The sequence below is a fragment of the Peromyscus maniculatus genome, chromosome 11 (genome assembly GCF_049852395.1).
Source record: "Peromyscus maniculatus bairdii isolate BWxNUB_F1_BW_parent chromosome 11, HU_Pman_BW_mat_3.1, whole genome shotgun sequence".
Lineage (NCBI taxonomy): Eukaryota > Metazoa > Chordata > Mammalia > Rodentia > Cricetidae > Peromyscus > Peromyscus maniculatus.
Genome location: NC_134862.1, coordinates 59,682,034 through 59,694,652, shown reverse-complemented (window position 1 = coordinate 59,694,652; position 12,619 = coordinate 59,682,034). Strand labels below are relative to the sequence as shown.

Sequence of the window (12,619 nt, the reverse complement as noted above, 5' to 3'; positions counted from 1 at the left end):
ATGAGAAATGAAATCCGAGTCTCTGAAAATTTTAAAAGCAGTCCATTGACTTTAAGTTAAAAACACAGAAGCACCCTTGGCTCTGAGTTAGAAGCACAGAAGCCTGTACACAGACATTCCTGGTTTTATTGTGCTTTTGTTTCATGCTCCTTTGCAGATATTGTATTTTTTTTAACAAATGGAAGTTTTGTGCCAACTGTTCATTGAGTAAGTCTCTCAGCCCCTTTCTGATAGCTCAGATGGTCAGTGATGCTTTTAAGCAGTAAAATAGTATTTAATTGATAAATATATACTTTGCTTTAGACTCAATGCTATTGTACACTTAGTCCACGGGCTAGCACTTCAATACACACAGAGGAGCCCCAATTCTGTATGACTTGTTTTGTTACGATATTTTATTCTTGCTGTAGTCTGAAGCTGAACTCAAATACCTCTAATAGGTGTTTGTGTTGATATAAAGTTTAACTAACCAATTTGGCCAACACAGAATATAGTTTTGGCATTCTATTTTTTTAAATTCAGTTGTTCAGAATTGATGATCCTGAAAGACATGAAGTTCAAGTCAATATTAAAAGAAATTGCTAGATCTGTGGGATAATATAACAATGAATGTGCCTAATTTTTTTTTTTTGGTTAATACTGTTGTGATGTCTAAACTATTTTATCCAAGAAAATCTTGGAGAATGACCTCTTTTTATTCCCTCTTCTCTTAGGTATGCTTTTCATGCTCTCCTCTATGAACATTTGTATAAATGATAAAAAAGAATACACTACTATTCTCATGGGTGTATTGGTTAATTGGCTTTGTTTCCATTGGTAGGTTCTCTCTGGGGGTCGCATCTTAGCTCTGACCAGTGCACAGATGAGTGACACAGGAAGGTACACCTGCGTGGCAGTGAACGCTGCTGGGGAGAAGCAGAGGGACATCGACCTCAGAGTATATGGTAAGACAAGCTGGCTGTGTGCTGAAATAGGTGTTAAGGGAGATTGTTGACGAACAGGAGAGATAACATGATGATTTTTGCTAAATTAGCTCAAATCAAATTCTATTTCTGCTTTATGTTTGAGTTTGATTCATTTTAATCCTTTTACATTCCAAGATATTGGGGCTGGGGAAATGATTCAGAGCATCTAAGTACTTTTGTAAACATAAGAGATTGAGCTTAATTCTCTGATACCTGTGTAAAAAGCTGCATGGTCTTATGTGCCCATAACCTAAATGTTGGGGGCTAGAAACAGGGAGCGAGTGAGTGAGCAAGGGAGGCTAGCCAACCAGAGAGCTCAGGTTCAGTGGGAGACCTTGTCTCCAGGGAATTAGAGGAGAGTGATGGATACAGCTCACATTCTGCTCTGGCTTCTGTGCTCATATACATATACGCCAGATACATATAACAACACATGGCACACACTCGCAGAAATAAAATTTTAATTCAAATGTATACATAGTGTGTAGTGTAGGGTATTCTTTAAAGCATTCAGAAGACCATGACTACAACTAGCAGCTCAACAAACAGGAAGACACAATTTAACTATAGCAAATGTCTGTTGAAAAAGATGTCTTTATGTATTCTGCTCAAAACCATGTTTCATTGCTTTTAATTATACAAGAGACCTATTTTGTTATCAGGCCAATATTCTTGAGTGGTGGGCTGTTTGAGAAATATAAACTAAGCTAGACATGAATTCAGATAAAATTCATAATTTTCCTACTCACAATGCAGTTGGATGATGTAGAAGGGGGTAGTATTTGATTCCATCTCAGAATAAGCCCCCAGAATAATGCTGGGGCTCCACTGGCCTCAGTTCAGAGATGATATTTGTCATTCTACGTCTTGGCATACCTTGATGTTTAAAACAGTCATAAAGAAAGCATGCCTTTTTAAAATTCTTCAGAAAACCTAAGACAAACATACATAGTTATGGTAATTTTTATCAAAGAAAGCCAAACTTAATTCAAAATTTGATCAAACTGTAGAAATGGCCACTCTGTATATAGATTCCTGTGCCAAAGCTTATGAATGTGTCTTTTTTCATGGGTCCCTACAGTGCCACTAAATGTGCCTATTTGCTACTTCATAGTATTCATGATTTTGAACAAACTATCCACACATCTTTACCCTAGTGTGTCACCTATAAAAATCAACCCCACTGTTTTCTGGTGCTCAGAAGTTGCCTGACGCTCACTATGCGTCAACACCTTGTGTGATGCTCAGTGACCAGGGATGCCACAGATCCCTGCAAAGATGCTCCCCTACTCTGTTCCATGCATTGTATGAGGTATTTTCTCCTTTATAGTCCATTCATTCATGGTTTACTCAAGCCATACGCCTAGAGATGACCCACAGACATGCCCCTTGTTTCCTCACTCTTTCCCTCTGAAGCAATCTGGTAGCAGAGAACTCTGATGACTACAGGCACAGCATGTTGCTAGTCAGCCTACTACACTGATCATCACTTTACCGCATGCTGGAGTACTGATCCTGAAACAGCAGCCTTTAGACTGTAGTAACATTCCTTCCTACCACAATCTCATTTCCACCAAAGCATTTGGACAGCCTTTTTAGAAGCCATTCCAAATACAGGCAGACAAGTTTTTCGTGTGACCACAAAATCAAAGCCAAACAATAACCACAACAAAAAAACACAACTGTAAATAGAGTCAGTGAGAGTTTGCCAAGGAAATCTCCCCCACGCTCCTTCCTCGAGTGGCCCTCCTGTAGCAGACTCGGTTTCATTTGTCATTTCCCTTTTCCAAAGATAGATGGATACAGGCCTGAGTGAGTCCTTGATGGGTATGATGGGAGCCTACTCTTGACAAAGCTGCACCTAAGCCACCTGAGAAAGGTTATTTTCAACACACTCAAGGGAAGGGGATTCTTTCAGCATCCGTCGGTCCACATCCCAGCATCTGACAAGGCTGAGAGCCAGGAGAGTCTGATGTGAATCCCATTGGAGTTTCAGCTGACCACCTCCTTCCATGTAATCATGAGTGTGCTGTACAGCTGGCCACTTAGCCTCTTCTCTCTCGTGTCTGTTTCCCCGCACAGTCTTTCAGGCCATAGAAAGCTGGTGTGGCACAGAAGAGCACTCTAGACGACATGTTCATGGAATCTCGTCTTTGTCATCAGCCGTAGCATTTTGTGTAAACCCAGACCCATCACCTATTTTACATTTTCACACTGTGAAGTGGGGCGCTAGAAAGATGATCTCTACATTCCCTTCCTGATGCTTTGAAAGATGTTGCCTTGATGAATATGAAACTTCTTTCTTTTGCAGAAGATACAGATAAATATTGAAATAATATTTTCTTTTAATTCATTATTGTTTCAAAAATATTTCATGGGTGATTTGTTGTTTTAAAAAAACCCGAGGAGTGCCATCTAGTTCTGTGCAGCTGTTAGATGTAACTGGCAAGAACTTTGAATTGCAAAAGCTCTTTAAAATGAAAAGTTGGTGAGTAGAATCTCTGGTCCACACAGATATATTAATCAGTAATTTAACATTGACTCTGAATAAAATAAAGCCAATAGCACATGCAAGAATGATTGTGCTCTTCTATCGAAAAGAAAAAGGAAACAAAAATAGAGTTCCTCAGTGTGTGTCTTATATCTTGATGATTAATGGACATTAATAGTATGCTAGCCTGTTTTATTCTGAAGAAAACTTCATCTTTCGCTTAGTTCCACCCAATATTATGGGAGAAGAACAGAATGTCTCTGTCCTCATTAGCCAAGCTGTAGAGTTAACTTGTCAAAGTGATGCTGTTCCCCCACCTACTCTCATGTGGTTCAAGGATGGCCGACCTTTGCTGAAGAAGCCAGGCCTCAGTGTCTCTGAAAATGGCAGTGTGCTAAAGGTAAGACTGTAGATTCATCTCAAGTTCCCAAGCACATGGTTTCAGAGTTACTTCTGTTATATTTGATGATCTTTTACAAATGTTCTAGTGCCATCTAATAAAATTCTAGGAACTCTTTATTTAATGGCGCTGGTCGTAGTTTTACATTTTATGCTAATACAATTTAAATATTTAGTCATCCATCCATACTTTAGCCAGAAGCAATCTCCAAAACATACCTTCAGAAAACTGTTATAAAAATACTCGAAGGAATTCCTCACATATTCAACCATTCAGCAACAACCCATTTTAGGTGCTCTGGATAAGGCTACGAAAATTAGGACACATCTCATATTTTCACACTCTTGTAACCTTACATAAATCCATGAGAAGTTAAGTGTCACTTCATCCCAGATATGCAGAACTACTATAAGTTTGGGTTGATGACCAAGTGGATGGTACAGAGTATTTGGAGAGGGATAGCAAAAAGCGAGGTTCTGCTCGTGTAGCTGGAGTTTTCTCTCTGGCTCCCACCAAGCCCCGGCAGTCCAACAGCCCACTTATAAAATAAACACATTAACCCATTTCTATTAGTGTATAAGTTGCCATGTGGCTCGTGGCTTACCAGTACCTTACATCTCGCTTGTCATGGCGGCTGGCTGGCAGCGTCTCTCTGCCTCAGCCTTTCACCTTCCAGAATTCTTCTCTCCCTTGTCCTGCCTACCCTGTCCTTCCTTCCTGGCTACTGGCCAATCAGAGTTTTATTTATTCACAACATACAGGACATCCCACAGCATGCTTGCATGGAAGACTGTTAGGAGACAACCTAGGTTACAGCTCAGAGAGGAACGAAAGTCCTGATTAAGGAAAACAAGTGAGTTAGATTGGAGGTGATGGAGCACTTCACAAAGTGAATGTTTGAAATAATGTTGACAGAAAGTTCATCCAAGTGAAATAGTGCTGTCATTGGATTAAGCCCAAGGGAACTGAATATGAAGGAACCCAAGGGTCTGAATGTTCACAACCACAATGTAGGTTTGTAAAATTCTGCTAATAACCCAACTGAGAAAAATGAAAGAAGAACTGAGCAATATGCCCAGTTACCAAGAGGCATAGATTGAATTAGAAGACAGGGAGTATAATTTTAAAACCTATGTTATGAGCTACATATGGCTTCCTGATTGAGGAGAATGGCTAACAGCAAGAATATTTAGGAGGGTGATGAGTGTCTGCATGTGGGAAAGGCAGCAAGCTAGAGAGATTTTCCAAGGAAGATGAAAGAACAAGGATGAATAGGACAGCATGAGGGTGTATGCTAAAGAAAAGCGCTGGGAAGTTGGGGGATCATGGCCTTGTCATAATGGAAATGGTAATGGAGAGAGGAAAAGAAAGACCAGACTCACTAACAAAGATGGCTAAGGCATGTGAGCTACACATGCAGAGGGGAGGGGGAAGCACAGCTCGCCCTCAGAGGCAGAGTCTCGTGTTCTAGAAAGCACCTGGCAACATCTCAAAGCTTAGATGTGGCTAAGTGACAGAGGGAGGCATTTATAGGAACATAAATTTCAGTAGGTGTAGGTGTTCCTTTCTTTAGGGAATGGTGAATAAATCCTTAGATCTGCTTATCTCATCCATGAACCCCTGCCAGACACCCTGGGATGTACAAGTCCCATTGGCAGGAGTAGAGAGAAGACCCATACAGTGAAACATTCAACAGAACCCAGCCCTAACTGGCTAGTTAATACCATCTTAAGAACATACCCAGCATTTTTCTCACACATATTTTACTAAATTAAAAAATGGAATTTCAGTACTTTATTTGCTAAGAGTCCACGAGGCACTCCATTAAATGTTCATCCCTGCTTTCCGATCTACCAATCTCCCCACTCCAAAAGCTTTTTGTGAGCTCTACAGTGTATTAGTTACCTTTTCCTTTCTGTGTTTACATAGTTTGACAGAACAACCTGAGTAAAACAGAAAAAAAACAAAACATCTGGGTTAAATATCATTTTAAACCATTTCATCCTATCATGACATTAGAGGGTGTGGTAGATGGCACTGGATTGCATAACTGAGGCTGTGAAGAATCCAAGAGAAATTGAGCCACCTGGGGCCAGGTATAACCTTCAAGGGCACACTGAAAGTGTACTGCTTTAGCCTAAGTCACAGAGACACATCCCAACAAGGACTCCACAGCCATCCATGCTGGCACTGGGAGCTGGTGAAAAATGTCCTCACAAAAGGAGCTTGACCTCACAAAGCTCTTGTCTATCTTATGGTGCAAAATGTATTTAGTCTAACTTCAAGAGCCCACCAATCTTAAATTCCAACACTGTTCAAAATCCAAGCCCAAAGTCTCTTCTGAAGAGAATGCAATCTCTTGACTGAGAGCCTTCCATCATTTTTTTAAAGTGACATACTTCCAATTTATGACAAGGAATAAACAATCTAATTCTAAAAGAGAATAATGGAGGTATAATAAGAAAAGATGGGAAAAATAAGAATAAAATTCAGGAGAAAAAAATAATAACTCCTATAGTTCCATGTCAAACCTTTGGAGTACATGGTTCCATGACTGAGCTTGGGAAACCCCACTCTTGTGGCCTTATCGTTTGGGCTAGATCCATTCATTGCCTGTAGGTTTCCTCAGCATATGCTCTTGGCATATCCAACATCCTGTATCCATTGTAATATCAACTTCACTCTCATAGCTTCATGCAGCCCCCAGGAAAGAGCCTTATACACAAACTCTAAGCTTGCTAAACATTGTCTGAACCCCCAGTCATTTCTCAAAAACTTTAGTGCAAACTTTTTTGACTACATAACTCTTACCCTCTACATACCTGCAAAACCAGAACCGAATGGACAACTCCAAGTTCTGCCAAGAAGTAGCCAGCCCTACCTTGGACCATGGCTGCAGCAGCCTTTTAATGCCTGGCTTGAACCCGGGAAAGCACTTCCTCAGGCAACTCTGTGAGAGTAAAATACTGTCTTTTTGAAGGAAAATCTTCCAGTGAGTTTATAGTTTTATACACTAAAGCCTTTGTGCTGTGGAATAATCCTTCTGGACACTGTAAATATATATTTCTCTCAGTGGTTGGTAGCCAGGCTAGAAATATAGGCCAGAGAACCAAACTAAGGAGGATGGGGTTAAAGCAGAGTGGGGTCAGAGAAGTCGCCAGCAGATACAGAGAAAGCAAGACATGTAAAAAATGAGGTAACAAGCCACGAGCCACATGGCAGAGCATAGATTTAAAAAAAAAATGGGTTAATTTTAAATGTAAAAGTTATCTAGTAACAAGCTTAAGCTATTGACCAAGCTTTTATAATTAGTATTAAGTTTCTGAGTGGTTATTCAAGAGTGGCTGCTGGGATAGGAAAACTCCTACTACACCTGTGGTTATAGATTCTTATTAATTTCTGAAATGACCTCAAGTCACAATTTGTATTATCTCAGTTCAAATTGCTTAGTTTCTTTTTAAAGATGCTAACATGTTTAACAATGATAATGATAACTACTTTGTCCTCAATTTTCTATGGAAATTCTAGTGGAAATTCATTGCTACTTCATAAATGTAATTTTGCTACTGTTTTGAATCATAATGTAAATATCTGTATTTTCTGATGGTCTTAGGCAACCCCTGCTAAAGGACTGTCTGACCCCCAAAAGGGTTGCCACCCATAGGTTGAGAACTGTTAGGCTAGCATGCACATTTTCATGTCTTCCTGTGCCAGTTCTTGCTGCTAATTCTTACCATAAACTGGACTAAGAGCAGCCATTAATTACCATGCCACAGGTGTCAGTAATATGGCTCAGCAGGTAAGGCACATGCCACCAAGCCCGACAACCTGAGTCCAGTCTCTGGACCCACTTAGTGGAAGGAGAGAACCAACTCCCCCTCAAGCTGTTCTCTTACCTACTTGTGCACACACACACACACACACACACACACACACACACACACACACACACCAAAGCAACAAATAAATATAAAAATTTTAAACCATTCCACAGCCTGTGTGCTCTGTTGTCTTGGCATTTCTTTTGCCAAGTTAATTAGTCCATTCCTTTTGAATTTGGCCTCACTCAAATTGTCAAAATATAAACAAGATGTAAACACATTATCTGCCCAAATGTAACACAACTAGCCTCTAGTCCAGTTCCCAATAAAGCACTTGTCCCCATCTTGAATGGCAAAAGTGCAGTCTTCATTATCTACATTTCTTCTAGCATTCTGGTCTTCAAGGATCCCACCAGACTTGTTCACGACACTTACTTTTACAGTCTTCAAGGCTTCTCTGCCTACACCCCAATATCTTCCAAATTTCTCATACACTCCAGTTCCAAAGACCTAAGACCCATGGGGTCACATTCAGTCACAACAATGAGCCCACCTCTGTATCTGTGATTTACTGTGTTACCGTTACTGTGACCACAATACCTCACAGAAACAGTTTACAGGATTAACGATTTATTTAAACTGTGGCTTCAGAGGGTCTCAATCTTCCTCATCGTAGCGAGGAAGGAAGATTTGTCAGGAACATGTGCCAGAGGCTCTTCAGAGCAACATACAGAAGCAGAGAGAGAGGGAGGAACCAGAGCCTGGATTCCACCTTCAAAGCTTGTTCCTAGTGGCCTACCAGCTTTGTCCCCTCTGCGGGTTCTGTAGCCTTGTTTATTAATTTACTCTTCTATGCTGTGTGTGCTCCCTAAAATATATACTCAGAAACTATGAGGAATTATATAGTGCCTTGTATCTGTTTACATCGTCAACACGGTATAAGATTTGTGTGGGGTTTATAGAGATGGTTTGGTGGTTTAGAGCATTTGCTGTTCTTCCAAAGGACCTAGGTTTGGATCCCAGGCAGCCATATGGTACCTCACAACCGTGTACCTTCAGTTCCAGGGGATCAGACACTCTCTTCTGGCCTTTGATACCAGGCACACATGTGGTTTGCACACACAAACTATCTTACACATAAAATAAATAAATAAATCTAGAAATTTTCAAAAATTTGTATTATAGGCTAAGTAATACAAAGTTATGATGAATGAGTACTGACTTGTGCTGCATATACACGCATGAAGATATTTTACTGATACTCAATTACCTATTAACTACTGAACTAGGTAATGGATAATTGAAGCTAATTGAACATATTTTTTGGCTTAAAGAAGGTTACAGCGCCAGTGTAGAGGAAACACATGTAACAAACCGATCCCAAGCATATTAAGTTCCTTTCTGAACACATAAGGATCATACATTGAAAAGCTGAATGACTCTATCAGAAACTGTGATTATTGTTTTTGCTCTTTTATCTAAATTTTATTTAGAAGATCTTTGTATTGTTTAACAACTGGTGTAAACTGGGTTAAAATAAAATGTGGCGTAGGTGAGTATTTTTAAGTCTTAATAAATGTTGAATCTGGGTGATGGGCATCCATCTTATGATTTATCCACTTCTATATGTTTAGAAATGTACAGAATAAAAAATAAAAATAAGAGACAATGATGTGCACTAATATACAACCCTAATTTTTCAAGCTAAGTGTGGTGGCTCATGCCAGTAATTATTCTTAGCACTTGCGAGGCTGAGAGAGAATTGATGTGACTCTCAGACATTTTTGAATAATGGCCTAGTGATTTCCGGGCTACTCTGGGCTACAGAGCGAGAATTTGTCTTGAAATAGAAAAAAAAAGCCGGGGAGGAGGGCCAAAAGGAAAGGTTGTGGGGGAGACATTGCTGATTCCCAAGCATGACTTTTATTTTTTATTTCAGATTGAAGATGCTCAGGTTCAAGACACTGGTCGTTACACCTGTGAGGCAACAAATGTCGCTGGAAAAAACGAGAAAAACTACAATGTTAACATCTGGGGTAAGTGTAGAGAGCATCTGTCAAACAAAGCAATCAGCCTGTGGTTTGCTTTCACTGACTGGGTCAGTTCTTCAAATGGCATTCATACATTGTGCTGCGTCAATGGAAATGATCAGTTTCCCAAGTATCCACTCAAGGAACTGATCCAAAATGCATAATGGATGGATGGACGCCCTGAGCCTAAACATGCTCATCATTGCGACTTCAGTGTAGCATGATTCCCCTCTCCTGCCTGATATCCCTGTTAGCTTTTACAGCCAGGGCTTGTACCGATTGGCCTTCCTCTAGACACTAGTGATGGTTTGTCCAGTGAGAGTAAATTAAAAGGCCATGCTACATGCAAACTGTGTTCATGCCCTTTAAGGCAGTATAGGAGATTGCCATGCTAATTGAGTTTTTTTCACTTGAAGTGTTTACCATTTGCTATTAAGGTAATGCACAATGCCTTGGCTGTGGCTATGTACTAATTGTTTAAAAATGCTCTCATCTTAAACATTTTACCATTATTTTAAATATTACTTTGGATCTATTTGTGACATAAAGTCTCAATTTAATTATTTGTTTAAACTTTTCACTTACTGAAATAATAAAAGGAAATTTACATTTGACTCACTTGAAAAATGACATTTTTAGATTAAAAAGTAGACGTTTTTTCTTAATTTTGATGGACAAATTAATTTTCAAAGCATATGTGTATGTGTGTATCAAAATAACTTTAAAAATAATTATCATTTTAATAATCACTACAGTAAGCTATAAGAAAAGCTACTGCTCACTCTGTAAAAAGATAAATTTGTGTTTAAATGGTACAGTTTGTCATATAGCAAATTTGTATTTACTGCATATGAATTATGCATCATCAATTTCCATTTTTAGCTCCTCCCGTTCTTTCTCCCTCTTCATTTCACCTTTTTTTTTTCCTTTCTTTCTAATGAGAAAAATACTCTCCTATCTCACAATTTTTACAAGACCCTGAGCTAAAAACAGTAAAGTAAAGGTTAAGGGGGTGGCTGCAGATGGGAAATTAGGAGTCATGACCGCCTGGAAAATGAGATGAGAAGAAAGACTGATGTCAGATACTTCCTCTTAAATGTGGAAACCCAAACCAAAGCAAACAGAAAACATGAAAGTAGAAGAGAGATGGACCGTTAGGGAGGAGAAGAGGGTTGGGATAGAGGAAATAAGGGAGAAGGCAAGAAAAGGCAGGAGGGAGGTTGAGGCAGACATGAACAGAAGAAGATGATGCCTGTGTAATAGAAAACCCAGGGAAACCCCATTAACAAAACGAGTGAGGTGGAGACATGAAGCTTTTGAGCTATCTATGGACCAACCACGTGAACTTATCCTCCACACAGTCAGAAATACAAGCAAAATTAGAGTCATAACTATGTGTAGGTAGAAGCTGAGATTCCTTTAAGAGATAAAATAAATGTGTCCAGTAGAGTGCTATACAAAATGGCCGCCAAGAGCGCTGTATGAATATGGGGATAGAAAGCGGGACCCTATGTGGGAAACTGAGAAGAAGCGGCTGAAGAGGCTGGAGGAAAGCCTATTAAAAGTGATGGCATAGAGCTGACCCTAACCCTAGCCAGCCCTGGGATAGCAGCACACACACACCCCTGACCCCAGCACTGGAGAGCTGGTCCTGCCCCTCACAGGATAGCTGCCTCCTACCCCATGGGCATGGGAGAGCTAGCTCTGTCCCTCTTCTGAGGGGGTGGTCCCAGCAGCCCAGACTGACCAACTCAGCTACCACCCAGGCACACATCCTGGGCTTTGAGTTGGCACACCCCAACATCTACCCCATCTATGACCTGCTGGGGTGAGTGAAGGAACTGGTCCTACAGAACCATAGCTGCAGGATCTCCATGACTCCAGGTAACAGCAAGATATCCAAGAGGAGTTTTGGTGATGGTCTAGTATTGATGGTGTGCCAGAAGCCAGAGGCCTTGAACCTGCTCAACAACACATTATGCAATGTATATTTGCAAGTAAAGCTGTTAAGACAAATGGTCTATATAATACACCACAGCTCTTAAGGCCACTAAGATGAATGAAGAGGTGGGAAAGACAGAGGAGCAAAATGTTTTTGTTTGTTTGTTTGTTTGTTTTTTAATCTAATATTTTAAATTGTATTTTCTATTTTTATTTCTTTTTAAATTTTCCTTTGGGAAGGGATGCAAGGATGAAGGGTGGGTACAGAAGGACTGGGAAGTGAGTGGAGTGGGGTGTATGATGTGAAGTTCCCAAAGAATCAATGAAAAGTTATGTTTAAAAAAATGATTGCATGGAAATTAAGAACAGTGATGTCCCAAGAAAAATAAAGTGGGCAATGAATAAGCTGTACATAGGTGGATGAATAAGTTAATGGGCAATGTTATATATTGCAGAGAAGTCACTAGACATAAACTTTAAGATGTTCTTTACTTATATATAAACTAAGGCCTCTGGGAAAAGGGGAATTTAACAATGGAAAGTAGAGTGCAATAAATATACTAATGAATGATAGTGGAGAAACCTGAGATGTCAGAGATAGGATCACTTGAAAAATATGGATTCTTTCCTCTGTTCTATCACTATTCCATGTGTAGTGGCTAATGAGAAAGATGAAGAGTCCAGGTTAGAAAACTCTAAATAGTTAAGTTTAAGTGAAAGGTCTGTTTTAGGTTAGATAGAAAGATATATGTGTTAATATGCCATATTTTGATTATTGACCTCTCTGCACCTTAGATTTCATAATCAATCATTTCAATATCTCATTTGCCAATATTCTCAATTGTCTGACTCTTCGCCCTTCTTATTGAGCAGTATTGTCATCAACTGTCCAACATTGAATCACACAAAAGAAAATGACACAACCACAGACTGACACTACTCTAAGCTCAAATATGCTATAACTGAGACCA

The 12,619-nt window shown here is 39.7% G+C and overlaps 1 protein-coding gene across 3 annotated transcripts in view; it reads left to right on the top strand.

Moving 5' to 3' along the window:
• The window catches only part of Hmcn1 (hemicentin 1), a 440,991-nt gene that overhangs the window by 289,589 nt on the left and 138,783 nt on the right, over positions 1-12,619 (top strand). For all 3 annotated transcript variants that reach the window (XM_076547592.1, XM_076547591.1, XM_076547593.1), the window contains 3 exons: positions 821-944; positions 3,681-3,856; positions 9,617-9,713. In XM_076547592.1, coding sequence (XP_076403707.1) covers positions 821-944; positions 3,681-3,856; positions 9,617-9,713 — 397 coding nt within the window. The remainder of the gene's footprint in view (positions 1-820; positions 945-3,680; positions 3,857-9,616; positions 9,714-12,619) is intronic.